This window comes from Acomys minous (genome assembly GCF_964271855.1).
Source record: "Acomys minous genome assembly, chromosome: 12".
In the NCBI taxonomy this organism is placed as follows: Eukaryota; Metazoa; Chordata; class Mammalia; order Rodentia; family Muridae; genus Acomys; species Acomys minous.
This window is the reverse complement of record NC_140493.1, coordinates 97,243,421-97,263,459: the sequence shown is the minus strand read 5'-3', so window position 1 is coordinate 97,263,459 and position 20,039 is coordinate 97,243,421. Positions and strand designations below refer to the sequence as shown.

The 20,039-nt window shown below is 47.4% G+C and overlaps 1 protein-coding gene across 8 annotated transcripts in view; it reads right to left on the bottom strand.

Annotated features, from left to right (window-relative positions):
• TLK2 (tousled like kinase 2) overlaps window positions 1–20,039 on the bottom strand; it is a 129,330-nt gene that overhangs the window by 95,075 nt on the left and 14,216 nt on the right. For 5 of the 8 annotated variants that reach the window (XM_084750047.1, XM_084750050.1, XM_084750049.1 and 2 more), the window contains one exon: window positions 6,013–6,095. In XM_084750047.1, the coding sequence (XP_084606173.1) occupies window positions 6,013–6,093 (81 nt within the window). In that variant the 5' untranslated portion in view covers window positions 6,094–6,095. Of the gene's footprint in view, window positions 1–6,012; window positions 6,096–7,631; window positions 7,661–8,126; window positions 8,621–9,300; window positions 9,603–20,039 lie in introns of those variants that run through there. The other 3 variants (XM_084750046.1, XM_084750045.1, XM_084750048.1) reach the window with 3 other exon arrangements.

Sequence of the window (20,039 nt, the reverse complement as noted above, 5' to 3'; positions counted from 1 at the left end):
AGATGAATAAGAACAAAGCATAACAGTACACGTGTACAAAAATGCTATACTGAAACCCATCACTTTATAAGCCAACTTGTATGTACGCATGTACATATCTCCTTATTTTTTTAAAAGATTTATTTATGTATTATTATGTATACAGTGCTCTGCTTGCATGTACTCCTGCAAGCCAGAAGAGGGTGCCATATCACATTACAGATGGTTATGAGCCACCATGTGGTTGCTGGGAATTGAACTCAGGCCCTTTGGAAGAGCAGGCAGTGCTCTTAACCACTGAGCCATCTCTACAGCCCCTTATTGACACTTTAGTCTTTCTAGGCAGTTAACCTAGTTTTCAAAGAATTAAACATTCTTTCATTTTGCAATCATGCCACTATGCAAGTCGATATTATGTAACTACAAAGCACAGTGTAATACAGTGATCCTTAGCAAGTCTAAAACTCAACTGGTGGAGTGACACAGTGTTGTTAGTTAGGGAATAGTCAAGTACAGACTTGTTAAACAACTTCTGTTATAAAAGATATCAATGAACTTCTGTTATATCTGGAATGTATATATCTTATATATAATAAAACTAAGGGCCAGAGAAATAGCTCAGCAGGTAAAGGTACTTGGCCCCAAACCCAATGACCTCAGTTCAATCACATTGTAGAAAGAGAGAACCAATCCCACAAGCTGTCCTCTCATCTCCACAAGTGTTAAATAGCACATGAGCCAAGCAAACATAGAAATAAAATTAATAATAATTTTACAGAGTACATCCAACTAGATGTACAACAGTACAAGCAAAGTTGGAATTCTACCTATCCTTCCATCTCCAGAATTGTGAACGCACATTTAGTTGCTAAACAAGAGTAGAATAAAGAAGAAACTGTAGAGCCAGGCGTGGTGGCGCACGCCTTCAATCCCAGCACTCGGGAGGCAGAGGCAGGTGGACTGCTATGAGTTCGAGGCCAGCCTGGTCTACAAAGCCAGTCCATGACAGTCAAGGCTACACAGAGAAACCTTGTCTCGAAAAGTTAAAAAAAAAAAAAGAAGAAGAAGAAACTGTAACAGATCTTGACTGAAAACAAAATACAGTCAATTTTACATTATGAAAAGTGAATTGCCTAGTGATTAAAGAAAGATCTTGAACTGGGCATGGTGGCACACGTTTTTAATCCCAGCACTCAGGAGGCAGAGGCAGGTGGACCTCTGTGAATTCAAGGCTAGGCCAGTCTGGTCTAGGCCTATCTAAAATGCTGTCTCAAAGTACATATGTGTGTACACGTACACACACACACACACACACACACACACACACGAAAAGAAAAAAGAGAAGAGCTCTTGGGCTGATGAGACGAGCTGATGTGCTCTTCCAGAGGACCTAAGTTCAGTTTCTAGCAACCACATGACAGTTCACAAAAGCCTTAGCCCCAGTTCAGGGGATCTGACACCCTCTTCTGGCCCCTGTGAGTACTTACTATATGCATGCAGGCAAAACACACACACAAAGATAAATAAACCTTAGTGGGAAAAAGGACACATTTAAAGAATAGCTTGCTGGGTAATGGTGGCACACTCTTTAATCCCAGCACTCAGGAGGCAGAGGCAGGCAGATCTCTGAATTTGAGGCCAGCCTGGTGTACAGAGTGAATTCCAGGACAGCCAGGGCTACATGGAGAAATCTTATCTCAGAAAACCAAATGGATGGTTGGATGGATAAATATGCTTAAATATTCGGTCAGCAAAAAATAAAGTAAGCTCACAATCCAATTTAACCTTATCACCTCAAAACTGCTAATTGGATGGCTCAGGTTTGTGTAAAAAGTGGCAGCCATACTGGAAGAGTGTGCTGTGTTTCTTGGTGTGCATGTTTCTTTCCCTATTGCTAACTCAAAATGACAGAAAACATCAATCTTTTAAACCAAAACTACATAAAGCATCCCAAACCCTAAACTAATTAATTCTGGCTTAATAAGTATTAAATAAGCCTAATAATATAGAGAAAATTAATCTATTAGTGTGCTGTGCAAGAACACAAAAAATTATAAAATTAAAAACCAAAATATAAATAAGCACTTGAACATAGTGGTTTGGCCATTTTGTTTCAACCAAAGTTTTGTGAGTTATACTGAATTTTAGGTATAAAAAAGTAGAAGCAATTAGACAGATGACCTACAGCAACCAGGAAGTCCAAAGACTGCCGCTCTTTCCAACAGTCCTGTCCATTGGGAAACAGCCCACAATGGCACTCACTGTCTCTGCTATGGGCATCACAAAGTACTGAAAGTGTCCTGAGTACTCAGGAGAAACTCAAGAGAGTGCACAGGTTCCACTAGATGGCACCATCACAGGCAAGTCACTCTGCTCTCTCTGGAGTAATAAGGGCGGAAACCTTTCTTAATCTTAACAAACTGAAAGCTGTGAACATGACACCCTCACTGGGAAAGCATGACCCATAACAAACCATGCAGAGCACGAAAAAGGAGTCTCAACAGCAGCACCCTTTTTACCCGGTACCATGGCCCTCATTTCAATCAATGACCTGGGAGATACAAAGTCTAGCCCTAACCCTAATAGAAAGAGAAAGAGAAAGGGGGGGGGGGGGCAGGGGAGAGTATCTTTGCTGGAAATGGGCCCTTCAGTGGTAATCCCAGCACGTGTAGGCAGCAGAGGCAAATGGATCAGGAATTAAAGGTCATCCTCACCTATAGAGTGAGTTTGAGGCCACCCTTAACTACAGCAGAGTGTCTTTAAAATGTATAAAAAAAAATTCTTAGCTGGGAAATGGTGGTATGCCTTCAATCCCAGTACTTGGGAAGCAGAGGCAGGTGGATCTCTGCGAGTCAGCGTGGTCTACAAAGTGAGTCCACGACAGGCAGGGAGGTTATACAGAGAAACCCTGTGGGTGGGAGGGCGGGATATCATTCATTCCTGTCACTTGGACCTACTTCACCAAAAATATACTTTGGTGTAGCCATTATGCAGCTACATACAAAGAAAGCAGCCATCCTAACAAAGATTAGTGAAATGGGCAGGCAGGGGTAGCACGCACCATTAATCACAGCACCCAGAAGGCAGAGGCAAGTGGATCTTTCAGAGCTCTCTGGTCTACAGAGTGAGTTCCAGGACAGCCAGGGGTACACAGTGAAACCCTGTCTCAAAAAAACAAAAAACAAAAAACAAAAAACAAAAAACAAACACACAGGGGTTGGAGAGATGGCTCAGTGGTTAAAAGCACTGGCTGTTCTTCCAGAGGTCCTGAGTTCAATTCCTGGCACCCACATAACAGCTCACAACTGTCCCTAACTCCACTTCCAGAGGATCCAACACCCTCTCACAGACATTCTGCGTAGGCAAAACACAAATGCAAATAAAATAAATAAGTTATAAGCAAACAAACAAGATTAGTAAGATGAAGGACACACAGTTTGAATATCAACTTTCTTAGTAGGAAACCATGTGCGTCTTAGTTGGACACACCTATAATCCTAAGCACTTGAGAGACAAGAAGACCATGGCCTTGAGACTAGCCTGAACTGAGTTCCAGGTCAATTTTGGCTAAACAGGAAGACCCTATCTCCAAAATTAATTAACTAATTAACTAATTAATGAAAAGCATGATGAGGCTGGAGAGATGGCTCAGAGGTTAAGAGCACTGACTGCTCTTCCAGAGGTCCTGGGTTCAATTCCCAGCACCCACATGGAGGCTCACAACCATCTATAATGAGATCTAATGCCCTCTTCTGTCATTCATGCAGGCAGAGCACTGTATACATAATAAATAAATAAATAAATAAATAAGTATGAGTATTTTGCAGAACTGCCAAGTGAAAAGACACAACAGGGTATTCCCAGACACTCAAGAAGCTAAGTCAGGAAGATCACTGGTTCAAGGTCTGCCTGGGCCTCAGAGCAAGTTCAAAGCTATCCTGGGCAACTTTGCAAGATTCTACCTGAATTTTAAAAAAAAAGAAGAAGAAGAAGAAGAAGAAGAAAAATTTAAAAGGGCTGGCTGGGTATAGTGACATATGGCTTTAATCCCAGCACCTGAGTGAGACCATCTTAAAAAACAAAAACATAAAGGACTAGAGATACAGTTCAGCAGTAAGGTGCTTGCCAAGCATGTTCAAAGCCCTGGGTTTGATCCTTTATACCACAACAACAATCAAAGGTTATAAACAAGACCTAGTATGGTCATTCATGCTTATAGTCCCAGCACCTAGGAATCTGAGATAGAAAGACTGGAAAGAAGTCTAGGCCAGGCAAAAGAAATGTGTCGTCATTTAATATTCAAATAACAGCATGTACTTCGGAGGCTACGTCCCTTTCAACAAATAATTTATGACTGTGTTTACCTTCAGCATCTAACAATCAGGGGTACAGCCATTCCAAAGTGCCACAGAAGTCAGTCACTAGAGTAGCCAAAGAAATAAAGCACTCATGCCCATACTGTGCAGCCAGGGGCTGTGGTGTACACCTCTATTCCCAGCACTTACCAGCCTGGGCCAGGACAATCACAAACCGCAGGCCAGCCTAGGCTACACATCTCAAAAACAGTGGTGACTCACCCCTGTGATCCCAGGACTTGGGAGATAGAAGTAAGAAGATCAAGGATTTCAAGGCTAGCCTGGACTACACATCAAGTTCCAGGCCAGGCTAGGCTACAAGAGATCTTATGTCAAAAACCAAGACCTAACGGGTAATAATACTGTTTTTCCTTCTCAGGGTTCTAGTATATTTCTTGTTGCAGTTTTTCTTCTTTCTCTGCAGGTTTAAAAAGCACTATAATACTGAGATATTATCTACAATACTTATACAATGCCCAGTATACTGCAGGTACTATTGTACTTTTCAAATAAGTAAGAACTACCAAGCTATCCCAGCTCGCTAAAGTTGTATGATCCATCAAAGAAGCTAGGTTTCCCAAGCATAAACCTAACATATGCCTTCTCTTTGAGGAAACAACTAGCCAGACCATGAAATTAACACATCACTGTAAGACACAGTAGTTCTTGAAAAAGACAGAAATCTATTACATAGATCATAGATGAAAATGCACACATCTCTTATCTCAATCTCAAGTAATATGACAACCTTGGATTGGACAAAGCTTTTCAATAAAGCATTATCAACAGACCTACGATGGACAGAAACTGTCCTGTGAGGACAGAGGGGTGAACACACAGGTACATAAAAACAGAGAAAGCCAGAACAGTACTATCCACATCCCACCTGCTCAATGATGGGGCTCGATCTCAGTTTACACATCCACAAAATGAAAACACGGAGGAGCTAGACAGTGTAGGCGATAAGAGCACTGTGTTTGCTCTTCCAGAGGACCAGGTTCAGTTCCCAGTACCCACATAGCAGCTCACACCCATCTAAACCCAGTTTCAGCACATGTGGATGCCCTCTTGTGGCCTCTGCAGGCACCAAACACGCACCCGGAGCACACACATACACAAATGCAACACATAATGCATACATAATATACATATATAAATATATGCATACATAACATAAATGCATACATAAAGGCAAACACTCATACACATAAAACAAAAAAATTAAAGAAGAAAGCACTTCCTCATAGAAATTAAGAAGCGTGAAAAAGCACTCTAGGGACACAAGCAGTAGGACTCTGCTAGCTGCAGATCTGGAGAACTGACAGACTTCATGGAGACATTAGCACTCTATCAAGTCTCTACCCAGCAGAGCCAGCGCATGACAGCTATACAACCCCGCTTTCTTCCTGAGTGCTTGAGACGTTCTAACAAAACACAAACAGAATCTAGATCCACGGCCTCTCAGAATCCTTGCCACAAGGCCCTGAGCAAAGCGCTGTTCTGTCAGGAGGAGAGGGAAGCATACACCCCAAACAAATGCTCAAACGCACTACAGGAATGCCCGGCAGGGTTTCAAAGCCTACTGGACCATGGGACACGTTTCCCCTGCCACCATCTACAACCCAAACCCTCCTAGTCAACTCCTAAATGGGTTTACGGTGTACTTTGAGTTACTCACCTTACTAACACCAACTCCAGTGAACCTGGCCTCCAGTAATTCCTGCCTTCGTGGGTCCAGGCTATGCAATTCTTCCATCATTTCTACAGAAAAAGAAAAGAGGGCCAAGAAGCCATGAAAAACTAAATGGAAGAAAAAGTTTTATGTGTAACAAAACACATAGTAATTTTGTAAACCTTGAGGAAATATATATTCACGTGTTATAGTACACTAATCAAAGCTATCTGATGTTACCAATAGTTACGATTATACAGCAGCTCAAGTTCTCTTCTATGGGTTCCCCTCCCCCCAACTCTAGTTTGATCTTTAGTAGGGGAGGACAACAGATATGGAACCCACCCCTTGTACTCCAAACTTTCTGGGAGTATAAGGAGGTATCTACAAATTTGAGGGCAACCTGGTCTACACAGCAAATTCAAAGCCAGCCAGGGCTACACAATAAGACCCTGCCTCATAAATAAAAACTAAGTAAATAAAAAGAAATATAAGACTCTTCATAATAACCTCTGTAAAAGTTAAGTACAAGGGGAAAAACAAGGGCAAACTTGCAAATAGAAAACTCCCTTCTACCCACCTCTCAGAATCTGAGTACTTTCAAATACTTCTTTCCCAAACACATTAAGAACTAGTTCTTAAGCTAAAAATATGATTAATAACTTCAAGTGACTATAGAATGACTCAAAAGCTGCAAATAACTTCAAGTGACCCTATTGTATAGCTCCTTTCTCTGAACAGCTCACAGTAGCTAATGAAAAATGGAATTCTTTCATGTTAAATTTAATGGAGAGCCCAAGATAAACCAGCAACCTACATTCACTCAGGAAATTAATCTAACTCTGTAATAACTCCTTCACAAAACCCTTTTCTGACCACTCCTTGGAGCAGTAGGTTTCTCTCCACTCTAGGAAATCTGCTTTTAGCACTCCTCCCAAGCAGGGAGGGGCAGGGCAGGAGGACACCATTTTTAAACTCCTTCCCTGACCAGCTAATGAAGACACTCTGACCAAGTATGTCCACGCGCTGGAAGGGAGAATTCTTGCGCTCTCCATGGCGAAGGCCTTTGGTACTAACCGTAGCAAAGGAGAGTGCATCACTACATAGAAATCCCTCGGACACACATACTGTTAAGTAGTTCCTGGAGTGATTGGCATATTCCTTATTAAAGTTTACTGAAAACATGAATCAAACCTTCTCTGCAATCTAACAACGAGTCCATGATTTCCAGTAACATCCCCCCCCTACACAAGTCCTAACTTTCATTTCCCTTCCTGGATTGAGAGCCTGGGGCAAAGGGGAATGAAAGGGTGACAAATTAAAGTTTCACTCACACATGCGACTATGGGTTACGGAAGGAATTGGTAAATTGTTAGACGGGTAGAAAAGGCATCTTTAAAATAGAATTTAAAAAAAAATGTTTGAAAAGAAACCCGAGTTTCCCCCAAGTAGGTAAATGGCCTTGCTTCGCCATTCGCCCTGCCCTAATCGAGGTCGGAATGGCAGAGGTTGCTGCAGTCTCTTCCCCAATCCCAAGGTCTCTGCAAACACTTCCCGAACCTCCATCCCCAGGCCTGGCCTGGCCGACGAGTCCCCAGCAGTCACCCCATTTAATGTCAACTCACCTTAAAAAGAAAATATCCACCCCCATCTCTTCCCGGCGGAGGCTCTGGAACCAGGATCTTCCCAGTGGCCCCAACCCGGGAAGCAGAACCGATGGGGGCCCTGGTCCCGGAGCCCCCCTCGCCGCCTCCAAACTTTCCCTAACTCCAGGCCCACCTGTCATGGACGGACGGGGCGAGGGCCAGCTCCCGGGGTGGTGGGCGCCCCGCAAGGCGGCCGAGGCCTCCGGCTCCCCGGAGTGCCGTCTCTCGGCAGGCCGACCGCCACACTCCCAGGCCCGGGCCTGGCCCATCCTCAGCCCGGCCCCTCAGCGAGCGAGCGAGCGACCCGCAGCCCTCGGGGAGCAACCTCCCCGCCTCAGCGGCCGCCCGGGTCGCAGGCTCCTCAAGGCCAAGGCGGGGATGGGGATGGGGATGGGGGTGGGGGTGGGGGGGTCCCCGGGACGGTTACTACCCCAGGCCCGGCGCCCTTCCCCGCTCCCGGGCTCGGCTTCTCACCTGCCGCCGCCGCCGCCGCCGCCGCTGCCGCTCCACGCTCCTCTCGGGAGGGGCCCCGACCCTACCCGGCTGCGGACCGCTCCGCTCTCCCCCCTGGGCAGGCCCGGGGCGGAGCCGGGGCCTCTCCTGAGCGCCGCAACCCCCCGCCCGGGCAGCCGCCGCCGGCGCCGGGCTCCACGAGAGGGCGGGCGGGGGAGGGGGGGCCACGGAGGCCGCAGATCCCCGAGCTCGCGTACGGAGCCAGGCGCCTGACGCTAGCCCGGGCCCGGGCGGCCGCGGGGGACGTGGGACCGGCCTCCTGGCACCGGACAAAGGCCAAGGGGAGGCGCACAAGGGTCCGGGTCGGGCCGAGAAGTGGGGGGTCCGCTCGGCCGGGGGGGGGGCCACTCGGGTGCGGCGCGGAGGGCGGGGGGTCGGGGGGGGGGGTCGGAACCGCTAGTGCCCAGGACCCGCCTCCGGCCCCTTAATCCGGATCGGTTCGGTCCGGATTAGTAGTGATCGGTGTAAACACACTAGTGAAACCGCGTGTTCCCTCGCGAGATTTGCACGGCTGGGAGGCAGGAGGTGGGTTCCTGGGGAGGGGGGGGGTGTGTGAGTGCCGACCGTGGGGGAGGGGACGACGAGGAAGGTGTTTGGGGGGGAAGGGGGAGGGTCCCCGCTGCCCCCGGCGCTCCGCCTCCTCCAATCAGCGGCCGGGCTGGCGAGCAGGGGTTAACCAGGGGACCCCGCACCGGCTGAGCAGGCCGCGCCTGACGGGGCTGCTGAGGGCGGGCGACTGGCGGCGCCTACGGGCCCCGGCTGCGACGTGAGGGGCGGTTGGTCGGCCTGAGGGGGCGCCCCGGTAACCGGCCGGGCCGGAGCCTCGAGAGCCGCCTTTTGTGGAGCCGGAGCCGGAGGCCGACGGTTGGGCTGCGCCCCAGGCCCGCGGGGGCAGCGACGGAGCTGCCCTGTCCCGGATGGACACTCACACACACACACACACACACACACACACACACACACACACACAGTCGGGTGAGGAGTGAGGTGGCTCTGCCCAGGGACGGATCTGACAGGAAGAAAGCCCGGGCGCCGGCGGGGTCACGGAGTTCCGCGCTGCCCGCCCCGCCATTCCCCTCAGACCCCCCCTTTCGCCTCAGGAGCCGACAGCCGTCCGCACTCGTCTTCCACGTACCTGACTGGCCGGGCGTCTCCAGGGACAAAGGTGTCCTGGGATCAGAGCGGAGCCCTCACCAGCATGCCCCCCCCCCACACCTCCAGGGCGGAGGGCGCTACCGCCGGGGGACTCTCTCAGGGCACCTAGGGGGAGGTTCCGTTTCATCCTCCGGTGACAAAACAAGCCTCCCGGGATGCTCAAGGGGTCTGAGGGTAAAATGCCAGAATGGAAAAACAGGCCTGCTCCTCACAGAGTGTCGCCTGGGCGACAGGAGGGCTTCCTGCCTGGGAGAGGGCTCCCCCTGTGACCCCAGCTCCAAAGTCAACTCTCTTCACCTATTCTCATGGGCCAAGACACTGACTTCAAAGCAGCGACTCGGCGGTTCATTTTCTTCAGATGCGTCCTTGACCGGATGTCTGAACAGGACTGACGGACTACACTCTAGTCATAAGAGAAAACAGAAGCGTTCAGACTTTTATACAGCCGACTCGAACTTTTCCAGGAGTCGACAAGTACTCCAAAGTAGAATTCTGTTTGTATTTCTTCCTTATTCTTAATTTTTCCACATATCAACTGGACAGAGACTTGCCAAATGGGCCCAGGATGGCAAATTCCTTTTTGTTTGTTTTACGTCCTTCAGAATTCAGGCGCTGTAGAAACACATCGGGAGTCATCTTCCAGATTCCAGACTGCTTGGAAAAATAACATTTTGAAGGGAAGAGAGGAAGAGCAAGACAGGAGCAGAGAGTAGGGAGCGGGGCAAGGCAGAGCCCCAAGAACACAGTCTAAAGCATGAAAATGATGGAGAACCAAAGGATAGTGCACGGTGGCTGCCCCCCAAGTCACCACAGTGGGATGTCATACTGTGTCCCAGCACACAGAACAACTAGTAGTTCTTTCATTACAGTAGGATCAAGAAATTACAACCAGACTCGTAACACTTGGGAGGCTGAGACAAGATTGCCAGCCCTGGTCTTGGTATCTCAAAACCAAAAGGGGGCTGGAAAGATGACTCAGTGGTTAAGAGTTTGCACTGCTCTTACAGAGAACCTAAGTTCGATTCCCAGCACTTACGTGGGGCAGGTCACAGCCTCCTGTAACACCAGCGCCAAGAGACCTAAAACCATCAGGCTTCCATGGCACTGCACTTGTGAACACAGACACATAATTACAAATGAAGCTGAAAATATGACCTGCAACTCGCTTTGTAACATGAACTGGCCTCAAGGTGGTCCTACTTCTTCCCAAGTGCTGGGATTGCAGGCGGGCAGCCACTATGCAAAGCCTAAAAGTAACTCTTTAAAATGACATTGGAATGTCATGTTAGGAGGGGAACATAAGAAAGAGGGATGGACAGACATGAAGCTGAGTTCTGTTCCATCTGCTCCACAAACAAGCTGTCTGGGCCGATTATCTAATTGTTTCAAGTTTCACCAACCTCTTAAGCTGAGGCTAGAGGATTTTTTGTTTTGATAAAAGGTCTAATGTAGCTGAGGCTAACCTAGATCTCACAGTGTGGCTAAGGATGCCCTTGAACTTCTAATCCTCCTGCCTCTACCTCCCAAGAGCTAAGGGTAATTACAAATTAGGCAAGCAGTCTACCAGCTGAGCAATTCTAAGAGTCTCGCTTACGTAGCTGAGATTGGCCTAAATTCTCAGCCCTGCTGCCTCATAGGAACTGGGTTACAGGCCTGTGCCCTTACACCTCTCTCCCGAATACATTTTTATTTTCTGGTTTTTCGAGGCAGGGTTTCTTTGCGTAGCCTTGGCTGTTCTGGACTCTGTAGACCAGGCAGGCCTCGAACTCACAGCAGTCCTCCTGCCTCTGCCTTCCAAGTGCTGGGATTAAAGGCGTGCACTACCACGTCCAGCCCCCAAACCCTAGCTTAAAAAGAAAAAGTAAGGTGGCTGGGCATGATGGTGCACGCTTTTAATCCCAGCACTCAGGAGGAAGAGGCAGGCGGATCACTGTGAGTTCGAGCCCAGCCTGGTCTACAAAGTGAGTCCAGGACAGCTAAGGCTACACAGGGAAATCCTGTCTGAAGAAACAAAATGAACAAAAAAGGCAAGAAAAAATATTTTTTCCAGAAAAGGAGATTTTTTAAAACATTCTGTCAGGTGATTTCCTTTTATAATATAATTTAACCCAGGGTTCATGGATCAATTTATGTAAAGTATGTTTGGTCATGTGAGATAACCTGTCTGAGAATGGCAAGTGATTCTATGTCAGAGATAGGAATCCAGTTCCCATTAACTGTGGAAAACTTAAACACAGATGGAGGCAGGTGTTCATGTGGGTCAATGGTCCTTGGTTTTTCGAGGAATGAAGGAAAAGTCTTCCAAATTCATCTCAAAGTCACGTGGAATCACATCTGGCTGGACATCCTTGAGACTAGCTGTAGTTTTTTCTCCAGGGTGTGTTAATAATGAATCAAAGGGAGCATAGTAAAGGTTACTTTGACCAAGACACTGGGGGAATCTGGGTTAAACTGAAGAGAAGCATTTACTGTGTCTTATGGAGCCTATAGTGTGTTTTATGCACGTGACTGTCCCTGGGGATTTGTATCCACATATTAACATTTGCTTTTGGAACTACTGAAAACAAATTGGCTGGTTGTGAAAGAATTAACTTATAGGAAAATTATCTTGAAGACACCAGAACACTTTAGTAGCCTTTTGTGTTGTTGCATGTCCTCTTATGTCTCAGACTCCTGGATAACTTTTTTCCCATTGTTTTGTTGTTTTTGAGACAAAGTTTCACTCTACCCTAACCTAGCAAAAACTTGCTGCAGTCCTCAGGCCTCTGCCACACCCATCTCTGGCAAACATGTTCTTGAATGTCCCATAATGATCACCATCCTCATCAAAACAGTGGTGATCCCAGGGCTAGAGATGGTCTAAGCAAGACTAGAGAGACGGTTCATCTGGTAACCAAAAAATAAGAGATGGCTTAAAGCCTTGGGACCAGAGTTTGACTCCTGAGCTCTATATGGTAGAGGGAGAGAACCAGTAGGTTGTCCTCTGACCTCCACTCACATGCTGTGGCACACACACTGATGGGCGGGGCAGGTGGGGTGAGGGGGCGGGGAGATGGTGCCACTGGATGTGATCCTGGTAGCTCTATCGAGCACATACCTTCAGAGCAGCCGAGAGGCTGAGGCAGGAGGAGGATTGTTGAGGGCCATCCTGAGACACAGAGTGAGAGCCTGTCTCCACAACTAAAACCAGCATAAAGCAAGAGTGCGGCTGGTGCTGCTCAGGTACCTCAGAAGACATGCATGCATCTTCTGCAGTGTGGGTGCATGGAGCACAGACCCTACACAAAGCCCTTGATGCTTAGTTGTGCTTTCCCAGCCTCTTAAAGGGTGTGCAGCCCTTATGCTCCAAACCTCAGCTTCTTTGTCCATAAAATGGTGGTGTTACCTCACAGGGCCATTGGAGGATTAAGTAAGGTAGTTTATGTGCCTGACAGTAATCCCAGAATTAATGGTCCCCAGCATACTTCACATGTCTGCCAGGAACCTGTGTAATTGTCTTTAGATTAATTTGGAAAAACAGGCTGCCAATGGACTGAGCCATTTAGTGGTAGTGTTTGTAACAAAAGAGTTGCCTGTCATCTTAACATAAACACTACATTTTGGAGGGTGGTTATGGAAACTTCTGGTCACTGTAACAAATAGCTGAGAAAACTTACAGAATCGAGAACTTATTCTGGCCCAGTTTCAGATTTTAGCCCATGGTCATTGGTTCTACTGTTTAATGTCAGAAGGGCACAATGGAGCTAAACTGTTCATCTTGTAACCAGGAACAGAGAGTGACAGGAAGTGGCTGGAGACAAGATATGCTTCAAAAGCTTGCCCTTAGGGACCTATTTATTCCAAGGCCCTAAGATCCCATTCCTTTAAGAACTAATAATGGGGCTGGAGAGATGGCTCAGAGGTTAAGAGCACTGGCTGCTCTTCCACATATCCTCAGTTCAATTCCCAGCAACCACATGGTGGCTCACAACCATCTGTAATGTGATCTGGTGCCCTCTTCTGGCCTGCAGGTGTTACATACAGGAATAAATAAGTAAATAAATGAAATCTTAAAAAGAAAAAGAAAGAAAAACTAATGAGTGACAGTAAGTTCCAGGACAGGCAGGGTTACACAGAGAAACAAACAAAATCCCAAAACTTTAAGTTTCTCAGCTTGGGCTCCTAAATTAAGTAATTTCTTCAAGAAGGAAAAATAAAGGGTGGAGAGATGGCTCAGAGGTAAGGGCACAGGCCTGAGTTCAATTTCCAGCAAACACATGGCAACTGACAACCATCTATAATGATATCTGATGCCCTCTTCTGATGGGCAGGCAGACCTGCAGACAGAACACTATTATATATGCACACACACATATAACAGGCATGGTGGCACACGCCTTTAATTCCAGCACTTGGGAGGCAGAGGCAAGCGGATCTCTGTGAGTTCGAGGCCAGCCTCGTCTACAGAGTAAGTCCAGGACAGCCAAGGCTACACAGAGAAACTCTGTCAGAGAAAGAAAAAAACAAAACAAAAATAAAAAACACCTTGTAGACCAGGCTAACCTCGAATTGCCTACCTCTGCCACATCGCCCAACCCCATTAAACTTGTTTACTAACTTTTTTGTTTTTGCTGGGCAGTGGTGGCACATGCCTTTAATCCCAGCCCTCAGGACGCAGAGGCAGGCGGATCTCTAAGTTTGAGGCCAGCCTAGTCTTCAAAGTGAGTCCAGGACAGCCAAGATAACACAGAGAAGCCCTGTCTCGAAAACAAAACAAAAACCCCCAACATTTTGTTTTTAATCTCAGGGAGGCTGAGATCTGGGGTTTTAATCTGCTTTCCTTCAAGCAGCTGACGGACCACATCCCCACTGTGCTTGATTATTCCCAACACTGTGTCAACACTGCCCATGGGATCATGGTCACCGTCTTCAGAAGTAATGAGATGAGCATCTGGATCAGGTCCCAAGATTCTCCAAAGAGCCGGGCGTGGTGGCGCACGCCGTTGATCCCAGCACTAGGGAGCCCAAGGCCAGCCTGGTCTACAAAGCGAGTCCAGGACAGCCAGGGCTGCAAGAGAAACCCTGTCTCAAAAAAACAAAATAAATTCCAAGCTAAGCAATGGTCCTTTGTGCATAACAGCACACAGGAGAGCAGGGATCTGAACTGAATGTCCACAGAAATGAAAAGGACCCTCAGGGGCAGGCAGGTCCAGGTTAGAAGAGGGAGTAAAGCCTTAAGAGTGACCATGTGCTGGGTGTGGTGGCACACGCCAGTGGCCTCACAGACTGGTCCAGCCAGGGCTTCAGTTTAAACCCTGCTTTCCTTGCCTTTTTTGTGTGTTTGTTTTTCCCGAGACAGGTTTTCTCTGTGTTAGCCTGGCTGTCCTGGACTCGCTTTGTAGACCAGGCTGGCCTCGAACTCACAGTGATCCACCTGCCTCTGCCTCCCTGAGTGCTGGGATTACAGGCTTACGTCACTATACCCACCTAACCCTGTGCTTTCCTACCACACAGAGACTGGATAAAGCTAGCTCTACTAGGACTTGGTTAATATGCCAATTTTCTTGGGGCCACCAAAGATGCTGTCACCCTCAGACAGCAGGAAGCAAATTTAAGAGAATGACACCCCATTCCCAAGAGATAGGGTGGTGGTTTTCTTGGTCATTTGATGGGTAATGGATGTTTGTCATCATTTAAGGGGAGTTGGTCACAAGTTGTTAATGGTCTTGATCAGGGAAGGAACAAAGTAAAGGAAGTTGGATTGATGGATTTCTTTCTCTTTATTTCCTCTATCCTTCTTTCTCTCCTAAATAGTTTATTATGTAAGAGAAAGAGCCTTTTATTGGACTAAGAGGGGGATATGTTGGAGTGATGTTTCTGTGCACTGTGTAGAGTTTGTCTTTGTATTATTTAAATGCTGATTTCTGTACCAGCAGAGAGGTGAATACACACTGGACTTTGGTATTTTGTAAACATTGGTCTCCATCACCTTCTGGTTGGTTGAATAAAAAGGTAAGTGGCCAATAGCAAAGGCAGGAGAGAATACGCAGGACTTCCAGAGAGACTGGAACTCTGGGAAAGAGGCACAAAAAGATTCACCTACTAGACAACAAAGAAGTCAGATGTATGAAACTGAGGAGAGGTAAAGAACTGCTTGGCAGAACATAGATTACACAGAAGTTATGAGCTAGTTGGGAGCTGGGCAGTGATGGCACATGTCTTTAATCCCAGCACTTGGGAGGCAAAGGCAGGTGCATCTCTGTTAAGTTTGAGGCCAACCTGATCTATAGAGCAAGTTCCAGGACAGCCAGGGCTGTTACACAGAAAAACCCTGTCTCAAAAAAACAAAAATTTAAAAAAGGAAAAACAAACAACCAAAAAAAAAAAAGCAAAAACTAGCTGGAGCAGACATGGTGGCACATGACTTTGATCCCAGTACTCAAGAGGCACAGGCAGGTGTAGCTCTGTGAGTTCAAGGCAAGCCTGGTCCACAAAGCCAGTTCCAAGACAGCAAAGGTGGTTACAGAGAAACCCTGCCTCAAAATAAAACAAACAAAAGAAAGCTAGTTGGGAACAACAGTAAGCTAAGGCCTAAAGCTATTATAAGTAAATATGTCTCCATGTCAGTTTTCAATGCTGGGGCAGACATAGGAAGTCCGCACAGTTTTAATATGGGGGGATGGAACAGAGAAGAGCAACTTGTGAATATCAGCATTAACAGAAGCTGGCACTTGTACTCTACAGTGAATCTTCACCATCCACACAGCACACTGCCTGTTATAAACTACACGGTTGTGGAGGTCTCAGCTAATGCCAAACTGAATTATGAGGAGCCTCTGGGTGTGCACATTAAGATAACATGAAATTATAATCATATCTCAACTATTCAACCTTTAGTGGGAGGACCAGACATTTTGGCGGGAACTTTCTTGCCTCATGATAAGGAGCTTTGAGATGCCTGGGATATTGACCAAAGGTCATAAGCTACAGCCTCCAGGCTCGATTTGGTCTACCTGTCTTTGTATGGATCTCAACCTAAGAATTGTTTTCATGTTTTTATAGTGTTGCATTATACCGCCCAGACTGATGCAGAACTCCTGGGCTCAAGTGATTCTGCAGCCTCCCAAGCAACTAGGACAACAGTCCCACTTCTGGCTTACATTTTTAAATGGCTAAGGGGAAATACATACATATATACATACATACATACATACATACATACATACATACATACATAGTTTCATGGCATATGAAAAGTACATTAAAAAAAGACAGGGTTCCTCTATGCAACAGAGATATGGCTATACTGGACTTGGCCTTTACACTTTCTGTCCTGTACCTGGAATGCAGTCCACCAAACTCCTGACTGACTCAGTGGAGCACTAGGTACATTGGAAGGAGCATGCCCTCCCTACCGTTTGTGTGCACGAGACAAAGGCACAGTGCCTTTCCAGGAAGAATGAGAAGACCCTCCAGGGGCGCAATGAGTGCCACAGAAGACTAGAAATTGGGGTGCTTGTGTGGATTGTTAGTCCCCCACAGCAACAGTGGGGAAGCCAGGAACGACTTTTCTATGATAATGTGCTGAGGCACTGTGAGCGCCAGAAGTTCCCTGGCTACCACCAGGGCCCTCTGCTTACCCTCAGGCCTTCCATGATGGCTGAACACCCAGGTGGAGCAGCTTTCCTACAGTGCCATGTTCACTTTCCACCTCCAGAGCCGATGCCTCGTGCTAGAGGGCAAAGATGAGATCAAAAGCTCAGGCGGGGAGCCGGGCGGTGGTGGTGCACACCTTTAATGCCAGCACTTGGGAACCAGAGGCAGGTGGATCTCTGTGAGTTCGAGGCCAGCCTGGTCTACAGAGCGAGTCCACAACAGCCAAGGATAACACAGAGAGACCCTGTCTCAAAAAAACAAAAACAACTTTAAGTTTTTCAGCTTGGGCTCCTGTGAAAAAGAAATTAAGTACTTTCTTACTTCAAGAAGGAAAAATAAGCTGGGCGTGCTTGCACAGGCCTTTAATCCCAGCACTTGGGAGGCAGAGGCAGGTGGATCTCTGTGAGTTCAAGGTCAGCCTGGTCTACAAAGTGAGTCCAGGACAGCCAAGGCTAACACAGAGAGACCCTATCTTGAAAAAAAATAAATAAAGGAAAAATAAAGGCTTGAGAGATGGCTCAGAGGTAAGGGCACAGGTCTGAGTTCAATTTCCAGCAAACACATGGCAGCTCACAACCATCTATGAGATCTAATGCCCTCTTCTGATGGGCAGACACACCTGCAGACAGAATACAGTATACAAAACAAATATTTTCGTGGAAAAATCTGGGCATGATCACAAACAAAGCAAAGCAAAATAAACCACTGCCCAAACCACTCACCATCTTCTGGGCTCCTCCAAAGGGCCTGGGTCACTTCAGCTCCGCCCTCTGCAGCACACAGCTGGCCTTCTAGGGTGGCTCCACTCTTCCGCTGCTCCTGTGTTTGGTTGTCAGCCCTTGGTACTGGCATCTCCAAAACACCAGGGTCTTTTGCTGCAACTGGGCTGCACTTTCTTTCACCAATAGCCTCTCACAGGCTCTCTTCCTGGTGCCAGGCCTTAACTTTTCTGCACAACCCCTTCAATTCTGGGCCTTCAACTGCCACTGAGTCTGCACCTTCACTAATAGCCTCTTCTGGCCTGTCATGGTGCCAACTCTCAGCCTCTCTCCATGACCCCCTCATGCTACCTGAGTGACTCTTACACTACTAAATTCAACTGCCAGCACGAGGTTCAGCCTCAGCCAATTCTGGACTTCAGCCTCTGTGTGCTGACCCTGTGGAAACCTCGGTGCTGCTGCTGCTCTCTCTCTCTTGCGCTCTCTCTCTCTCTCTCTCTCTCTCTCTCTCTCTCTCTCTCTCTCTCTCTGTTGTTTTTTATTTTTTGTTTTTCAAGACAGGGTTTCTCTTGTAGTCCTGGCTGTCCTGCCTCACTCTGTAGACCAGGCTGGCCTCGAACTCACAGAGATCCGCCTGCCTCTGCCTCCTGAGTGCTGGGATTAAAGCTGTGCACCACCACCCCCTACCCCACCCTACCCCAGCTGATAATGGTCTCTTTTTATCACCCGTAGTTTCTTAACTACAGCTCACCTGCATCAATTGCCCTCATGATACAAAAGTTTCACTTCTATGGTGCCAGTCTCTTGTTGATCAGGCTAGAGAGATAGCTCACTTGTAAGAGCACTGGCTATTTTTCCGGAGGACCAGGTTCCCAGCACCTACATGGTGGCTTACAACCATTTATGACTCGAGTGCCAGGAGGTCTGACACCCTCTTCTGGCCTCTGAGGGCACCAGGCAGACATGTTGTACCCAAACAAATATGCGAGGAAAACACCCATACACATTTTTTACAAAAATCACCATCACCCAGTGAGAGTTCTGGAATTTTGGTCTCTTTTAAAAAGCACAGAACTAGCCGGGCGGTGGTGGTGCATGCCTTTAATCCCAGCACTCGGGAGGCAGAGGCAGGCAGATCGCTGTGAGTTTGAGGCCAGCCTGGTCTACAAAGTGAGTCAGGACAGCCAAGGCTACACAGAGAAACCTTGTCTCGAAAAACCAAAATAACAACAACAACAATAATTAATTAATTAATTAAAAAGCACAGAAATATAAGAATTTGTTTTCATTTTAATCCCAGGTGTGCGGATATGGCGCTGCTTTATGGCAGCTGACTATGATTTGCCTCCTGCTCTAACAGGGGTGTGGCTTCGCCAGCTGCAGATAATTTCTGCGATTGTGTGACATTTGGAATTCTGGTCACTCTTCAGAGGGCATATAAGTGCTAAGGCCTCAATAGTCAGGGTTGGTTGCGGTTTGTTAGTAGTCGTGCTCAAAGAAGAAACAAAGAGAAAGAAATTAGACTCAAGGTCCACTATCTCTCTCCCCTCTCTCTCTTCCTCTCCTAGCTAGTGATAGGGGCTAAGGGGGGGGGGAGTGGGGAGCATAAAGGGTTGGGAAAAAGACCCACAAAGCAAAGCCAGCTACAACCCAGAATCTAACTGTTGTCAGTTCTTTTTTTTTTTTTAACTTTATCTGTTTATTATTATGTATACAGTGCTCTGCCTGCATGTACACCTGCCTGCCAGAAGAGGGCATCAGATCACATTATAGATGGTTGCGAGCCACCATGTGGTTGCTGGGAATTGAACTCAGGACCTCTGGAAGAGCAGCCAGTGCTCTTAACCTCTGAGCCATCTCTCCAGCCCTGTTGTTAGTTCTTTAGGTCCCTTTGCCCCAGCATTATTTGTCAAGCTCTGGAAGAATGTGATCCAAATGCCCAGAGAACGGTACATTACCCAGCATGCCTGTCTCTTCATTTTAAAAAGAAAACAGGCCCACAAAGCAACCACTTTGGGGGATAGACCCCCCCTCGCTGTATGGGTTTTCCAGAGGTTACTGTAATTGCAGGCCTCCTGTGGTGGGGAAACAGGAGGTGCTGAGAAGAGCCTCCCCCGGCAGCTTGCCAGGCAGCTAGCCTGGAGAATGCTGCACAGGGGCAAACGAGCCACGGAGCTTCAAACAAGGTAGCAGGTCAGAACCCACAACAGAGGTTGTCTTCTGGTCACACATAAACACTGGCTCACACATGAACAAGCATAAACATAAATTCTAACCACGCACCCGGGTGGTAGTGGCACACGCACTTAATCCCAGCACTCGGGAGGCAGAGGCAGGCAGATCGCTGTGAGTTCGAGGCCATCCT